Genomic DNA, 18140 nt, shown 5'->3' on the forward strand with positions numbered 1-18140 from the left:
TCCAGTACACTACTTAAGATCTCCAAACCTCATGTAACACATAGCTATTTAAGAATGGGTGAAACAAGTAGTTTTGGAACTGATGGAAGGGCAAAGAAAAACTGTTTATTTCAATTCAATGGAAGATGGTAACACATAAAAAACCCAACTTATTTCACTGAACGGTAACTCGTATTTGTCCAAATATTTAAAAAGTCCTCGCAGCAAATATTTAGGTAGGACTCAGATGACTTTGTCACTAGTTCACTAAGAACTATCATAAAATGTGTTCAATAATTCAATTTAATAAATAGCATGAGCTGTTGGCAGAGTGATGAAATACTGTGGGTGCGAGCTTCAGTCATCTGAGAAGTAAAGTTAATCCTTTCAGCCCCACACACCCTGAAATACAGTGGTGTCAAAATCATAATTTGCTTCCTTCTCCCACCCCAACTAATGGAATTTTTTTAAAGACAGACTTTATACCTACAGACAGTGTATGTTCAGGTAAAGTAATGAGTAATTCCTAAGGGGCTTCATTTAGTTTGGCCTCTAATGATACTATCAGAATGAAAGATACAGTCCAAATAAATCCTGACTTTAGATTTCCGAGTTATGTCAGCCTGCTGACATACTGAACACTATGCTTAGCACTTCCAAAACATCACATTAACAGTTTCTCTTTCTTTCCACCTCATCAAAAGAAGGTCAAGAAAACGAACAGTCAGTGGCTGCTATCCTTCCGTCTGTTCCCTCCATAGGATGATTCCTCCCTTTAGAGGTGTCTCCAGAGCAGTTTCTGCCAGGGAGCTGTGGCAGCAGGGCTCCAAGGAAGCCACAAGACCAAAAAGCCCTGGAGAACACAGGATCTTGGGGCTTGGAGCTAAACAGTCTGTGTGTGTACAGAAGCTGAAACACACACACTCCTCAGCCCAAGGGAAACCAGAGTACTCTGTATGAGAGGAACCTTACTCAAAAAATGTCCTTTCCTCTGGACTTCCTGTTGTTCTTTTCCTGCCTCTTTTTTTTTTTTTTTTTTTTTTTTTTGCATTATGCAATAACGAAAAGGAAAGCATACAGATTTGGTAAAATGCTCTGAATAGTCTCTAACGGCTGGTCAGAGTGATGACACTGAGTTATAAGAACACCCAAGATGACTCCCGCATGGAGGGTACCATATATCTGCAAGGAGCACGTGGTATAGAATAAGCAACATTTGGAACTACAGTCTGAAAATGCACTTGGCTCAGAAATGCTCCCTTGTTCTTCCCCCTGCAGTTTTTCCTTCATCTGCTGGTCAGGGTAAGACTGCTCACTCCTTTCCTGGTCTGTTTGCTGAGGGGCCAACCCTGTCCATCTTGCAGAAGCACACAGCTGCCTGGGGCAGGATCTTGTGTCTCTCAAGCCACTGCAGAACCTTCTTTGGGAGATGAAGGCAGATGTGTACAAAAGGCAGCCCAGTGTCTCTATCGTGACTTTCTGTTATTTGTGTAATGATGCTTTTATTGTAAAAGTGGCCCATTTTCTGCCTGGGAAGGACACCATTAGATATCCTTAGGTGATCATAGATAATCACCACTAATCTTAATAAGGTTATGCAGTAATTGTGATTGAAGTGACAGGCAGACTGGCCAATACTAAGGTTCCTTCTTGACCAAATATTGGAATTTGTCATACTTACACTCTCAGTGATAGATCAGTTACTTTTCTATCATTTCTCTGAAGTTAATAAACCTCATGAAAGTCCAACTGTAATTTTAAAATGCATATAAACTTAACTCTCAAAAAGTGTTATTAACAGCACTGAAGAAATCAGACTCCTTATAGATGCATTTAAATTGATGACAATTATTCTACATTTTAAATAAAACAGCACACTTTTGATTGAAAGATGCCACTCAGAGCATGAGTTTAATGTACTCTATGCACACTGACTACACCCTTTTAACTGATCAGCCCTTCTAGGGGTGTGGTTTCATGTTACACTTAATCTGATTTTATTGCAGGCTACTGCTGAAAGGGGAGGGCCCGTTCAGTTGTCTTCCCCTCTCCCCTTCCTCCAGCATTAAGAGGCTGCACAGAATGAGTGAGATACACCTTCCTGATCCGACCAAAAAATAAGGGTATTTTTGGTGGGTTAGCAATTCTGACCGTTCAATAAGCTGATCCAATGGATCCAAGTCACTCTGTGGCCACAGAATTCCTTCATGTCATGCAAAGGAGAAACAAAACTGGAAAGGAGGGAGGAAAGTCTGAACCTTCCCTTTCAGCGGCAGCCTGCAGTTGGATAGGGGAAGTATACATGAAACTGCTTCCTAAGGCCATATTTCCCTGTCAGCCTAAATTGTCACAATTCCCACTGTGCCTCTCCCAGCCACATGTTCCTGCTGCTCTTGCTTATCAGACTCTTCTCTGATGACCCTACACACCAAGTTGATGGAAAATTAACCCAACTGAAACAGGTCTTTCCTTCCCCTTTCTTCCCCATTCCTCCTCCACTGTCCCGGTTCTCATCTGTTCACATGGCCAGGTAATACACCCAGCTTATCCAGCAAAAAAAATAGTTGTTTTTTTTTTTTTGGTCAGGATTAATTTTCTGCTGTTCGGAGCGTAGTTAGCCCCAGGCACATGTTGTCAAGATCAAGAGAGAAACAGAACAATGGGACAGTGAGTAGCTGTTCATTTGGTTCAAAGGTGTAACATCGAAGCCACAGGCTCTTGCCACTCCACTGTGAAGTCTGGCAACTTAATTTCAATCCACATCCAACAGCAGCATGAGCTACAGAGATCCTATTTGCACTGCACCGGCTGAGAAACTCTTGGATGCTCTCTCCTCTGCTCTAGGGATGGGAGCACCAGCAGAGGTAACGGGGTAGGTCACTTAAGGGCAATCAATTCATAAACTACAGAAAAAATTTTCATACAATGTGAATTTGATTGCCGTAAGAGCAAAATATAGCTTCACAGCCTTTCCTAAGCTAGTCCAAAGTTTAGCAAAATCTCAGTATGAATTTAAAGGTGAAAAAACTACAGAGTCATCACAAAGGCTAATATATTTTAGAAGTCTTACCACTGAAACAGGCTCCATGGCTTCTTGCTTGATAGGGACTGGGTCAAACATTAGCATCTTTTTTATTCAGCTGTTCTGATGCCTCTGATGTGGCCTGCAGGGGAAAGACGAGGTGTTAAGAAAGACACAGGAAATCCCCTTTATCAACTTTCTGAATTGTAGAGAACTTACTAGTTCACCAGATTAATGTGAATATTTATGCAGCTCTAACACAGCTTCTTAAACATTTGACTGGGTTACATTTAAATATTTCACTTATTGTAAGTTTATTCTTTCCCAATTGCTGTTGAAACAAAGGGACATCTGCTCACTTTAATGAAAGTTAATTTGTATTGTTCATGTGAGCATACCAAGATCACAGATTTGTCACTTTTATTAGCTGTCACTGTGTAAACACATCACAGGTTAGACTATGCCAACTTCAGAATGATCTTGTTTATATAAGCGAACTGATTCTGAAGATGATATCTCTTTTCTAAGAGTCCTAATGGAAAAGTTGAAATTTTCATGTACAGTGACATTGAAATGAACACAAAAGAAAGATTAAAATCTAGGACAAATTTAGAGAGGTACATTCAACATGCTCCAGTAACTTAAAACTAAAACAAACAACAACAAAAAAAAATCTGTTATTTCCCTGAGATGATAGATTTACTGACATTCCAACAATTTGTGCTAACTGCAAAAGAAAAGCACTTCCAAAAATCTGGTAGTATTCCATGTAGCTTCGGTTGTTTTTTCTACAGAGCGTCCAACCTCACTTGTTCAATTATAGCTTATCTCAAACTGCCTGAAATGAAAGTATTTAGCACACATTTGCCATGGTCAACTTGGAAAGATGCTGTGAAGGAAAGGAGGAGATACCTTTTCTGGGTGAAGCAATAAGGGTACAGTGTAAAAACCAAGAGAAGCAAAGGAAAGTCGTTCTCAATCACATTTAGATGTTGGCAAGATTTTTATAAATCACTTGAGGTTATACATTGTATGACTGATGTTGAAGGAGCAAGTTCTGACCATACACTGTACAGTTCACAGCCCTGCCTGGAAGTGGTACAACCTCTATTAAGATGTGAGGACAAAAAAAATTTACACGAATTCAATTTTGACCAGTAGATGGCACTGGAAAGAAACAAATACAGCCAGGCTACATCATCCAGGCAATTAAACCCTGCCGAAGTCAGCTAAAGGCTCAACAACAGATTTGTAGTTGTGGCTGGAAAATTCTCCCAGAAATTTAGAAGAAAATTTTAAGATGTACCTGCTCAAATTAAAACAATTCTAATAAGCCTACACTAATATAGACTCTTGCAGTTAACTATCATGTGTGTTTACAGATAAAAATTTGTTAAGACCTTCCAGAGAAAGATGACATGAGTTGTTGCAAGTCTAACATTAATTATTCAGGTATATGAATAAAGTTTAAAGACTTATGGGAATAATTTACAACAGTGTACATTTTGAATAATGAAAACAAACAAGTATCAAAAGTAATTAAAGTATCTTCACAATTCTTCTTACAAAAGTCAAAGGCCTGACAAAACCAAATTGCAAAACAAAGTGAAACATCTAGAATAGTTCGATGTAACTTCCAGTCTAAACTTAACATGTAGTTTTATTTCAGAAGCAGTCGTGTAAAATGGCACTATTTGCTAAAAGTTGTGATAATTTTGGAAATACTTTAAGTACGTTTGTGAGGTTATTAATTATACTATTCTTATTTGAGTGGTTATCTTTTTCAGATTTTTAACATTTTACATAGCTAGGACTAATGTTTCAGAAGACTATCTTCCCAGAAATATATCCACATATATATGTGTGTGTATCTGTGCATCACTCACATACATTTCCACACGTATATGCATTACGAAAACAGATTAAAAAGTTATACTTTTTAAAATAAAAAATGTTTACAATAAAATGTAGCCTCTACGACATCATATATAAGAACCTGGAACTACTTGTTTTCAGGTTTTCAGTAACTTTCAATTTTCAGTTTATATGTGCATAGATGAAGTGATACACCAATTTGTACTTTAGTGAAAGAGAGAATGAAAAGGAAGGAAAAGAAAGGAAAAGAAAGGAAAAGAAAAGAAAGGAAAAGAAAGGAAAAGAAAGGAAAAGAAAGGAAAAGAAAGGAAATTAGGAAATAAAAGGAAAGGAGGGAAAGAAAGGAGAGAGTTTGTTCTAAGTAAGCAGTCCTGCTCGCAACTATTCTTTTTGTCATTTTTGTTGTTTTAAGATTGGATTTTTTTCAGTTTAACAGTTACTCCTTTTCAACTTTTACTCCAAGAAAGTGCATGAAAGACACTTGATACACATTTTCACATGTCATGCTACATAGTCGAGTGTTTCCTGAGAGGGCTCTAAATTACTGTATAGGAATTAGGCTGACAAAGACAACAGAAAGTATACTGCACTGAGTAAAAGTGAAAAGTAATTCTCAGTCTCTCTCAGGTGCAGTCATCTAAGAACAGCAGAGGAAAATGTTACTTATTGCTGTATCACAGTACAGAAATTGAGCACTTTATCACATGTTCCTCTTAAGCCGTAAGCTTCTTTTCCCCATTTGATAGTGACTGGAAACCAACTTTCAAGAAAGGAAAATACATAATGCTTGGTCCTGTTGGTCCAGATCAGAGGGTCAAGTTCTTATGTGGTGGAAACGGACAGAGCTGCTACAGTCAATATAAACCAGCTTTGGGTCTGGCATTTAAAATTTAGCTCAAAAGGACACTTTCCTAAGGCTGCAAATAAACTCACACAACAATCCTCTTTGCATTTAAAAATAATGGTCCAAATTGATTGCCTGGACCACATTTACAAGCAAATACATGCATGCACACTCACACACAAATAAAGCATGCTACTTCTACTAAGAAGTCAGTAGTTTTTCCTACTCTATTTGTAAAATCATGCCTACTAACGCAAAAACTCCCAATCTCTCTCTGCTAAACATTTGAGAAGGGGTAATAGGGAAGGTAAACAGTCTTATCTGTTTCTATTACAGAGGAATGAAAAAACAGTTGGGTTCTACTTTACACACTGATTTCATAATGTACTTGCTTGAAAACCCACAAATTGTTTAGTAAATACAACTGATTTCTGGAAAATCAAAATACTGTCTGTAATTCCTGAGGTACCCTGGAAAAAACAGTGAGGAGACAACAATGTATTTATATTAAGTGTATTAAAAAATAAGGGCCTTTGTCTTTCACATTATTAGATAAACTATTTTGCATTAAAAGGTTTTTTTCATGTGGGTTAAAAGAATTTAAAATGCATGTAATCTGAAACTAAATAATTAACTCCAATCCAGTAGGCAAACATTCCACCCTCTTCTTTTTTTTTTGCTCTCCCTCTTTTTTCTGCTAACAAGCCACCCAGTTTTACTTTCTTGCCTCCTCCCATTCACTCCACCCTGTGGATCCCTGCCAAGTCAGTCCAACTTGTCCAAACAGGACATGGCTTTGATAAGATTTTGCTCACACCCTGTACTTCAGAAAGTCAAATGAAGCAATTGGTTTTTGTATGCAAATAAGGACAGGTGCAAGGTAAAGTCCAGGTAAAGTCCCTCAGTATTTTCCTATCTGAAGTCCAGTGAAGACAGCAAGCCAGAAAAACCCACAAACTCTGCCCTTATGATTCGATATACAGCAAAGTATCCCTTCCAGAAGGGGAGTTCACCATCGGTAGAGCTCATTGCCCTGTCAGGGTTGAACACTTCTCAATATTAACTTCCTGACAGGTATGGTTTACTGTTTCAGAGACATAATTAACAGTCAATGCAAGCTTAAAGGTACTTAACGTGTATGCTGACAATAAAGACTTGTACAGATTATTTACCCTGGATGAAACAAGCAAAGCGGTTAAAGAACGCACCCGGACTACACATCTGCACTGCAGAGCAGCTGGAGAAGAGCAGCTACTCCCAGCAGCTCTGCACATCTACATTCAAGGTCCACCAAATCTGTAGACCTGTTACGAAAGGAAATGGTGGGGTGGAGGGCCAGTTTTGACTGTGCACAACCAACAACTACAAAGCCTCCTTCTAACATAGAGCCTTTGCTCTCATTAAGTACTTGGAAGAGCAGTCACAGGGGGGTGGTGACCATAAATTCTGTCTCTCTTCACCCTGCATGAAAGTATGCACAGGGTTTGCTTTCTCAATCTTTGTGCCTAGGGGAAGCAATGAATGCTGCCCTGTGGTACAGTGAGGTTTTGTCTAGAAGCTTCAAGGTATGATTGTTATTGTTGGTATAATTACAGAATAATGTAAAGATATCTGGTAAATTAGCACTGCATGGGAGCCCTCTGCAAAGACACTGCAGCTCTTGCAGCACTGTTGGTCTCTAGCAGCCAACGTAAGTCATGTGGCCAAAGCTCTTCAGTCCAAGCCCTCTGGGACTTAGGCTGCTGCTCTGAAACTATTACTTCTGTGAGCCTCCAGCCAAACTTCCCCTGAAACTAAGGAGAAGTTATAGTATCAGGAAGACTCTCCACTGATGAAATCCAAACTGTGGGGAGGTGTTCTGAACCTGGGTGAGAAGTCTTCTTCAGTGGAAGCCTGAAGGTGTTTGATGGAGAAAAACCAGTTTCTGAGAGGAAGATTCCCTGGAAAAGGTAGAAAAAGTGGTCTCCAGGGCCAGTATCAAGATGTGTTTGCACTTACTGTACCAGTTGCTCATCAAGACCTGAGTCAGCACAATGGAGTTTCTAAAGTTCCATTAACTTTAATGGGAAGTAAGCAAGCAATTAAACTGCACTGGGCCCCAAAATAGCAGCAGGCAAAGAAACTCTGCAGCTCAGCACAGCAGTCAGACTCAGTCAAAGCAAGAGCAGGGGAAAGAGCAAAGGCCCAGGCGTGGTGCTGGGGGAAGGGACCAGAGCAGCCAGCCCATGAAGGACAGAGCAGGGGCAGAATCATGGAGAACTAGTACAACAAGAAAACATTTCACTGATTGGCAGCCTTCTGTGTTTGTTTATTCACTGGATTTCCACAGGGAAATAGTAGTAACTGTTGAGAAAGTTAGGATATTGTATAAAAAGAAAATGGTACCCGGGCAAAACTCTTCTGATGAAAGTTTTACTTGATAGGCACGAAGAAAAATAGTATTCCTATAGCATTCTGTTATTTAGTATTTCAGACTATTGTTACTTTTTATTAACTTGAAAATCTTTTACCTTCCTCCTTTCAGAACCACAAAGAGGCTGAAAAATCTGTTTTGCACAACTTGTGCATTGTAACTTTGTTGACGTCACTCTGACCTAGAACCACTTTGACATAGTAATTCATAAGCTGTGTAGTAGACAAAGCAGTATTTTCATTAAATTTACGATAATATTGATGCAGGCTCTTTGAAGCCACTTACCTGGAAATGGCTTTCCTATATGTAAAAATTTTGGGCAAAAATGTTCTTGCAGTGATTAAGAAAATGTCTCCTCTACCACGGAAAAATGGAGCCCCTGTAAACCCTGTTCAATCTTCAGTTCTACATTTACTGAACCTAAGGGAGAGAGAAAGAAAAGCTCTTGAGGCACCTCCATGAGACAATATTTGCCCTTATCAGGGCAGACTGCTGTCTGGTTTCCTGTCTCAAGCTACTTCTTAGAAGGAGAAACAGTCTAGTAAGGATAAAAGATCAGACTTTTGAAAACAACTGAAGTATGTGGAATGGCATGATAATCTTTCCCTCCCAAACTGAACTTTGTTTTTTTTTTTTTTGTTGCGTCTTTCCTAAGAGGTTAATTTTGAAGATAATTTAAAAGGAGGAATAGAAATCCTGTCTTATTATTACAATGGAAGAATGAAAGAAAATACTGTTCTCTTACATAAAGAGTTCTGCTATTTCATGAAACAGAGATTCAACATTTTTGATAGCATGGGGAAGAAGAAAGAACTCTAATCCTAAAGAAAGTGTGAATTTATGAGTAATAGCCTAAATGATTAAATTGAACCAGGATTTGAATACAGGACAAATGTCGATGAACTTCTATGTACCTATGGAAGTGGGAAGAAAAAAAAAACAGGGAAAAGAGATGGATAGTGTAGTGGATACAAATGAGACAGTGATCAAAGAAGCTTAGACTCTTTAAAAGTGGAAAGTCTGTCATGCCTTCATGGATTAAGTTAGTTTGTTGGTAACACACACTGACTGCATGATAGGCAGACCACGCGTTTGTTTTTTTTTCCATTCTGACTTAGTTTACTATTAAAAACCTGTTAGAGCTTTATCTTTCCATTTGGCTGATCTACACTTACACTTCCTTCCCCTGGGAGATATCAACTGTGGCTATAAAACCCTCAAAGGAAGACTCAGCATCAAGTGAATGCTTAACAGGGAAGGGTTAAATCTCTCCTAAAACCAGCTCTGCCAAACTTCATATTCTGGATTGGAAGCAACTAGCCTCAGAATGAAAACACAAAGATCCAATGCTGACAGCATAAAAGAACTCTAAAAGACCTCCTGTTAGCAGTGTTAATTAATATTAAAAAGTTGGTTTACAAAACTATTATAATTTTAATCTCAGTCTCTGATTTTGTAGAACTTCTGGCTACAAAAGGATGTGAACCGCAAAACTGACTGCATTTATTATACACCAGTTTCCAATATTAAATGCAGTTAAATGCAACACTTTTCCTCTGTCATAGGAAAAAATATTAAATATGTTTGAAATCCTGTGCAAATTAACAGCACCAGGATTAAGATATTTAATTGGGCTCTAATGGATAAACTCATCAATGGTATCCTAAAATTAACAGAAAAATAACTAAGTAAACACAACTGAGAGTAGCAAACGAAAATGATCAATAAACAACTTACCAAAACTGTGTGGCCAAAAACTTCTTGTTATCTGGATTTCTGAACAGACAAAAAACAAGTTGATGTAAGGATGTGCACATAATTCAGTAAAAATTATTTTTTCACATACAATTAAGCCCTGAAAGGGGAAGTTTAAAGCATGTATTTCGGATACTTCCTAAAAGATACCTGCAGTGATCACAAACAGCAAACTTTTAGCATCGAAAAGAGCAACAGCAAGAACTAAAACATTACTTTAAAAATGAGTGAAATAAAAAAAGGGATAAAATGAAAGGGTGGAAGTATTTCTGGTGTACAGAAACCATGCATATGCCAGCCCATAAGTGACAGAGAAGAATAACACTCCATCTTGCATTTTCATCCAGAGCCTGATTCAAAGCCCACTGAAGTTAATGCAAGTCTTTCTCTTCATTTCAATGAGCTTTGGCTTGGGTCCTTTAGCTCTTCTTCTGTCAGATCCAAAACAACACAAAGATTTATGTTCTCTTTCTGAATTTCCTCTCGATGTTTCTATATGTCTGCCTGAAACAGGGTGGGGGGGAGAAGACAAATATAGAGAGAATAAAAAATTTATTTTTATGTCTTCAAAAATGCAAAATGCGGGACAGCCATACCTATTTATTCCAAAGAAAAGCTAGCCAGCAATGTCTCATTTTCTGTATTACATCTGGAAGACAGTGCATCTTCTCGTTTGTATAAAGAGAAAATGTTTTCCTTTTGAGATCCAGAAACACAAAGTGCTTATGGTGGGCCATTCAGGTTGGGCAGGGCCAGAAGCCAAAACCCTCTCTTAAAAAGTATGAGCCTACAGATGTGGATTCTCTTCTCACACTCTTTTTACACCAGTGTAACTCCATGACTTTAATAGATCTAGTCCAGATCGGCTGATGAGCAAGCGAGAGCAGAAACTGGCTCACAACTTTTTGGAGACTCCGAGTAAAAGTTTTCAGCGAAGGGACTGAAGCTCTCCACCCCCGTAACTATATTGGAGTCGAGGGCGTGCGTTAAAGGTTAACTTGGAAACCTCATTATGACATAACACAGGCATCTTAAGCAATCATGAGTGTGTAGAGACATGATAACTCATTGGGTGGGGATTGGGAGTTGAGGGGCAGTGACAAGGGGCCTGGACGAGGCTACCGATCTGCCAGAAAACAGCCTGAAACAGGAAAGAGCACCACATATGCCACTTGGAATGTGTGACGCAAACCCCAGCCTTGAAACAAAGAACAGGAAACAGCTCTGCTGGCTGCGCTGGGGAGAAAGCACAGAGAAACATTTAGGCGGCCCTCCCTGACCCCATATTCATGAGCAGCTGGAGTCTTTTAAAACAACAACAGTGGGTGGAGGTGTTTGTTCATTGGGTGTGAATAAAAACACTGTCCTTATGCAGGGGACCTGCCCTATTTACAAACAGGCTCCCTTAACATAAGGGAGTAGATTTTTAGACACCACAGGTCATAACGATTTGTTGAAACCTTCCCTAGGACCAGTTGGTTTATTACTGTATTTACAGAATGCCAGTAGCTAAACAGAGCTACAGCTTCATGACATCAAACAGGCAGTGCCCAGCCTGACAGTAAGCACCTTTTTCACAGACAGAGCTAGGGGGATCAGACCATTGCAGGAATGATTTGTAAAGCTAGGGGTTGCTCCCGGACAGTGTCTCACTTTTGTTCAGTACTGCTCAATAGCTGAGGACCAACTTCACTCAGTGCACCCAAGACTATTTTTCTAAGCTATCAAATGCTTAGCCCTTGTCATCCCTGTTTCATATGCACTCAGTCTTCCACCTCAGGATCTGATTTTCCATGGCTATAATACTTTTATTTTTGAAGCACCCAAATATACAGCCGAATAAATGAAATAAGCTGACATGAGGCAGAAGAAAGGCACATCTTGTCTAGGTGTCAAGCAATACACTAACTTCAACGTTCGTTTTCCTTCAAAGCCCTGGTTTCAAATAATCTCTCTTCTCTTACATACTTTGCATCGGTTATTTATAAACCATGGGTGGGCCATCTAATATTATCCAATGTGAGAATATGTTACAGCAAATTATGTGGACAACTACCACAGTAACAATAATAATTGCTGTGGGGTTTCATGGCTGGAGTTTGACAGCGCACACGAGGTGACAACCAGGTAGTACAGCAGCCACACAGCAATGCGTGGGTGTAGCTTTTATGCCGATAGTATCAGTTCCTTACTTTCTTCATACTGAATATCTGGAAATATAAATAATTTGGTAGTGGTCTAACTCCCATCTCTATTATCCCTGCTCCTTTGACTAATCTCACTCACATTTACATCACTATTTATCTGAAGACTTTTGCTTTTGGCTAAACAGGTGTTGCCTAGGTCAAATCCTCACAATACCTAAGGGCTCCCTTGCAGTTCTGCTACTTAGAGGAAATTTTGCTCATTTTCTCAGGAGAGAGACCATTTAGTATCTTTTTCTGGTTTTTCTTCTCTCCCTGCCCTTACCCCCAGTCTCTCTTGTGGTCTACAACACATCTATACTAGTGTGCGCAGAGGGGAAAAAAAAAAAGTATTTGCCTGCTTGGGAAAAAATAAAAAAGGCCACTCAAGTCAGCGTCAGGTTTTTTGTATTTTGATAGTAGACAAAGTATTCTTAAAAATACAAGAGGAAAGTTAGTTTGAAGGCAGGATTATCAAATCCAGATGTAATTCCTCTCACACAAGAAGCAGCTCCTCATGGTATTATCAGGACAGTGTATCTTAGAAGTATTCTATGGAAAAGTCACTACTGAGCAGCCATGTAATCTTCTCTTTTCAATACCGGTGCTAAACATTTATATATGTTAGTTTAAATAAAGTCAAGTCTTCAGAGCTTTCCCATCAGCCACCCAAATTCAGCTTTTCCCAACAATAAAACCTTCAGACTTCAGCTCCACAAACAGTGACACTTCCTGAATTTTCAAAGGCGAGGAAGCAAATAAAACACAGCAGACGGTGCAGGTACAGTACCCGAATCATCAGGGGAGTACACAAAGAAATTTTAATGCATTTTTTTCATGTAACTCTTGAATGACCACTTGAGCTATGCCGAGACGGGTCTTTCTCCCAACCTCTGGTTTGGTGCTGTGATCTCGCAGTGTGGGCTCCTGTCGCTGAACCTCCCTCTTCCCCCGGCTGTGCCAGGCACTCACCTGACACAGGTCCAAAGCGAGTAACTCCTATTCCCATTTCGGGTTTAAAAAAACCTCGACAAACGGCATCCAGAAAAGGGAAGCTAATTACGGTCGTAACGAGAGCCGGTCTCGCCCTCGACTTCCCCGGGAGTTAAGCTGGGGGACACGGCGCTGCCGATCAGCTCTGCGCTGTGGTGGGACACCGGCAAGAGGCGAGCTCCTGCCCGGGCCTGCCCCCCGCCGCCCTCGGACCCCAGGGCGCCCGCTGTGCTTTCCACCTCCGTTTCGTCCGGCACCGCACCCCGTGCGGGAACCGACGACGCTTCTTCACTCTCTAACCGAAGGCGACGAGCCTGTTCGTTGCGGCCCAGCTCGGCGGGAGGGCGGCCCTCGGGGCGGGCGGGAGGCCCCGGGCCCCCCCCGCCGGGCAGCGCGGCTGGCGGGGGAGGCGGCCCCGGCGGCCACACAGGTGCGCTGCCCGCCCGGGCGGCCGCGACGGCGAGCGGCAGCTCCCTCCCCCGCCCCCCCTCACCGCGCCGGCGGCCACGCAGGAAGTTTCACAGGCGCCGCGGGGGGAGCCCCGCTGTGAGCCCCGGGACGAGTCCCGCTTCCCCCTCCCCGCAGCCGCGGACCTACGAAGACCCCCGGCCCCGCCGCCCCCCCGGTTGCCGGAGGCACGCACACCCCCCCACACACACACACACACCGCCGCCCGCCGCCCCGGGCTCCGCGCCGCTCGCAGCGCCTGGAAACTTTCCTCCTCCTCCGGCAGCTCCATCCCGCAGCCGGCAGAGCCCACCCCCCCCGCCCTCACACTTACGGTCGGCGGGCGGTGCGGAGGGCGCCGGGCCTCCGTTCGGCTCCCGCAGTGCCGGGGGTCGCGCTGGGTGGCGGGGGCTGCGGCGTCACCGAGGCGCGAGGACCGGCGTGTCCCGCGTCCCCGCGGCTGAGGCGGCTCCGGGTCTGTGTGCGAGGAGGAGCTGCCCGCCCGCCGCCCTGCCTCCCGCCCTCCGCCCGCCTTCCCCCCCGGGGCTCCTGGCACCGGGCCGCGCTGTCACATGACGCCGGCGCCGCTCGCCCTGCCCGGCTCCCCTGGCCGGCGGGGTGAGCGGCGGTGGGAGGGTCACGGCGGGGAGCGCGGCCGGGCGGGCCGGGCGGTTCCCCGCCCGCGGGGTGGAGGCTCCGCCGAGGGGGGGGGGGGGGGGGGCCGGGGCGAGTCACCGCGCACAAACAGCCGGGCACGCACTGACTCCGCGCCGCCCGCCCTGCCTCCCGGGGGCAGACAGACTCGCACAGACACTAATTATCCCCAGCAGCCCGGGGAGGGGAGCGGGGCCGCCGCCGCCCCGCTGACAAACCTGCCCGGCCAGCTCCTCCTCCCCGCCCGTGTGTCAGGCAGAGGCGTGCGCCTGGCACCCGGCCTCGCAGCGCACCCCTTCCCCTCCCTCCGCGCCCACCCCGGCCGACCTGCGGCGGCGGCAGCAAAATAACAGCAACACCCAGCGCCCGGGGGGAAGGAAGGGAGGTGCTCGCTCTGGGGCGCTGCCGCCGAGCTGGCTTCGCCGGCGGGGGCTGGGAAAGGGGGGGGGCGGCGCAGAGCCGGGCGGCGGATCCCCCGGCCCTGCCGCCGCGGGGCTGCCCGCACCGCGCCCCGTCGCGCCGGGGCGGTGGCGGGGCCGGGCCGGGCCGGGCCGAGGCGAGGCCCGGCGGCGCTGGCCGCGGTGCGGGCAGGCGGCCGGAGCGCGGCGGGCGTGGGGCAGGGGTGTCGGCCCGCCTCCGCCCCGGCTTGGCGGCTCGCCCGCCCCGGCCGCCGGGACTGACGGCTGCCTGAGGCCCTTGCTGGGGTGGTGTTTTGCCTCTTTTTATCCTTTTTTTTTTTTTTTTTTTTTTTTTTTTTTTTTTTTTTTTATGGCTGCGCTCAGCCCGTCGCGCCTGGGTGCGCTCCCGCCTCCCGCCGGGGAGAGGCTCCGCGCGGGAGCGACAGGGGCAGGCGGGGGGAAGCGCTGCCCGCTCCCCTCAGCCCGGTCTCCCCGGGGCGGGCCGGCTACCCCAGTGCCGCCGCTGCCTGCCCGGCCCCGCGGCTGGCACCGGCCCGGGGCAGGGGTGTGTGTCTGCGGGGGGGTTGTGTGTCCGTCCCAGCCTCTCCGGGCTCGTCTCGCCGCTGGAGGGGCAGGAGCGGGGCCGCGGCTGCCGCCCTGCCCGGGGGCTGCGGAGGCCCGGCCCGGCCCGGCCCTGCCCCGGGGCACCGGGGCACCGGGACCCGCCGCGGCGGCGGGGAGGCTGAACTTGCCCCAAGATTGCCGCTTGCTGCGTGAGGCGGGAGTTTCCAGCGGGGTTCCCTGCACGTATCTCCCGTTAAACGGGAGCCGCTTATCTCCATGCCCAAGGACAGACCAAAGGACTTCACCCGGAGCAGGGCTTTTTTTTTTTTTTTTTTTTTTTTTAAGTAGATCGTGGCCTACTGTCTCAACTCCATTAGTTAGGGAAAGGTGCAGCCACTAATTCCCTGGATTGTGCTTACATTTGTTACAGTGTGCTATATAAAATTACATCCTCTCCTGATTGATGTATAGTACCTTAAAATGAAGCCAAGGAAGAGGCGAATGCTGTGCATGGCAAGGCCGTATCCTGCAGTGCAAACTGTGTGGGCAGATGAAACGCCAGCGGTGGTTCTTGTGGATGGAGAGGGACTCCAATGGCATGCTTCCTCTCGTGGGTAAAGTCAGTGGTTCATGCTGAGCATCTCCCGCTCTTTAGGATCAGTCTCTGTATTAACTGCCTGAATAGGATCCTAATGTAACATACCGGTTTTTTGCACGTTTGGGTTGAAATTTCTGTTCTCTTTGGTTATTATTAACCCAGTCAATAATGCTGTAAAAGCAAAACAAAGAGGGAAGCAGAAAGGATTGGGGAAGTCTTTTCAAGCACACTGCTGTGTGCAGGCGCATGTTCGGTCTATGCCTTAGTTTCTAGGTTGTTTTTATACATCCCTTGACTTAGCTTGCTAGTCCATATAGCTTTAAAAAGCAAACTAAGACACCAGCCTGAAGCCCTGAAGGGTATGACTCAATGACATAACAATAAACTGTAGTATCTCCTGCTAAGTAATTACACCATATCATGTCACAACAAGGTATTGTTGAAATACTATCATGTAGCTCATAAAGTGTCATATTTTTATTATAAGCCTATAAAATAAACAAAATTGCTGTGTTAGAACATACACATGGACACAAAACATTTCATTAGGGCTGTGAAAAGGTGCTGCTGTAGTATTCTTGCATGAACATGCTCAAGAAAAAGTAGTTATGTCCCAGTTTTGCATTCTTTTATTCTGAAAACTAACAGAGGTTACACAGCTAGCTAGAACCCTTAGGTCAGAGGCAGAGCTGTTTTGATGTCAAATCATGAGAAATGCCAAAATATTTAGTAGTAGCTAGCATGCTGCTCCTGGTAAAGTTGCTGGGTTTTCCTGCTACCTATTATCTAGTTCTGGCCTCAGATGAACCTGTTTTAATCCGGTGTAATTTTACTGTCTTCTTGTGAAGTCACTTTGGATTTATATTGGCAAACAAGGAGAGGGAGGCTTGTGAATGATGCTTTTGCGGTGCCAAGCAAGATTGTACACCTGTCAGCATTTGGTTGCCTTCCTGTGCATGGTTTTCATACTTTAACAATTCAAAAATTTGAAGGGGTGTTCACATTCTGAAGGGAGAAAAATCTCACTGATACTAATGGGAATAGAAAAACCAGGAGGGAGAAGCTGGGAACACAGAGAGTCCTTACCATCTGGTTAGCAGACCCAGCAGTTTTAACCAGGTCTGGAAGTGTTTCTAGATCAAAGGACTGGCTGATGGCAGCCCTTAACATCTCCCAGCACAACACCTCCTCCATCCCTGCTCTGACCATCATCCCCGCAGCATTTCAAATGTCAACACACTGAATGACTTCTCTCCCAAACCAGAAGAGAAGTGGTACGCAAGTCCTTGGTATTGAAAGAATAAAGAATATTGCTTGGGTGGCCTTCGGTTTGTAGCACATGGCATGAGCCCTTGCCATGAGATAAAGCATTTGACATGGCAGGGCCTGGAGGACACATAGTCCCAAGCATTAGGGAGAGTGTTGGCACATTGAGCTTTCTTGTACAAGCAGGCAGGAGGTGATATGTAGAGTGGGTGGAGGGGAGCATGTGGATCTTTGGTGCAAACAAATCGGTGTTAAAATGTGTAATGAAAAGGTATAATAGATGTCTGTTAAAGGACCAAATCCAGCCATGATGAAATGAACCCTTGTTACAATCCACTAAATTGCCACTGTGATGAATGTGACTTAAATTTTACACAAATTTATGGCTTTTAAAGGTAAAAGCCATACTCTGCTTCCCAAAAATCAGTTAAAAGAAGTAGTTAAGAATTTCGTGTACTTTTGCAGTCCTTAATTCAACTTCAGGTTATGGGGTGGAGTTGGAGTAGTCTGCTGGTCAAGAAATGCAAGTGTTCAGCTGGCATTTCTTCCAGGCTGCTCTGTGTTACAAAATGTACTATATAGTCAGTGAGTGGTATTTATACAGGGAAAATGTCCACTGGAATCAGTGGACTTTTCCCTCAGTCCACAGATACAGGGTAAGGCCTGAACATGTTTGAGGTATTTAGATATCTGTGTATAAACTCACTGTGTTCTGCAGAGTTTCAGGTCAGATAGTCACCTCGTAGATCTGGTGCTCACTGAATGGCTTCTGGAATGAATGAATGAGAGGTCGTCACATAGCTAGCAGCATTCATTATTTTTGTTAAACACAGTTCACATCTTGGAAGAGCCATACATTTCACACTTAAAATGGTATTTATGTATTGCACCCCAAATTTTTAATCTCAGCAGTACAGTGACGATACAGGCCAGCATTGTAATTCCAAGTTGTTAGAAATGTGGAAATTGAGATGGTAGGAATTTAAATGTTTTAGAAGTTTAGTCTGTGCTGTGACTGCAGCACAGACATACCTGAGCTGGTTTTAAACTAGCCAACTGGGAAGCTGGTAGCAATCCAGCTGTGGCAGCGTGGAACTTGGAGCTGGCTGGAAAACATGCCCAAAAAGCTGCGTAAATACCTGAGTGGTT

General features: G+C 44.4%; 1 protein-coding gene across 2 annotated transcripts in view; it reads right to left on the reverse strand.

The window, feature by feature from the left end:
• KLF3 (Kruppel like factor 3) overlaps positions 1-14131 on the reverse strand; it is a 28675-nt gene extending 14544 nt beyond the window's left edge. The window contains exons 1-4 of one of the 2 annotated variants that reach the window (XM_032999201.2): positions 13846-14131; positions 9871-9909; positions 8419-8553; positions 3050-3143 (exon numbers count right to left, since the gene is read on the reverse strand). In XM_032999201.2, coding sequence (XP_032855092.1) covers positions 3050-3106 — 57 coding nt within the window. In that variant the 5' untranslated portion in view covers positions 3107-3143; positions 8419-8553; positions 9871-9909; positions 13846-14131. The remainder of the gene's footprint in view (positions 1-3049; positions 3144-8418; positions 8554-9870; positions 9910-13845) is intronic. The other variant, XM_032999200.2, reaches the window with a different exon arrangement.
• Positions 14132-18140: the final 4009 nt, after the last annotated feature.

Source organism: Tyto alba, unplaced genomic scaffold (assembly GCF_018691265.1).
Source record: "Tyto alba isolate M040663 unplaced genomic scaffold, T.alba_DEE_v4.0 Super-Scaffold_6, whole genome shotgun sequence".
NCBI lineage: Eukaryota > Metazoa > Chordata > Aves > Strigiformes > Tytonidae > Tyto > Tyto alba.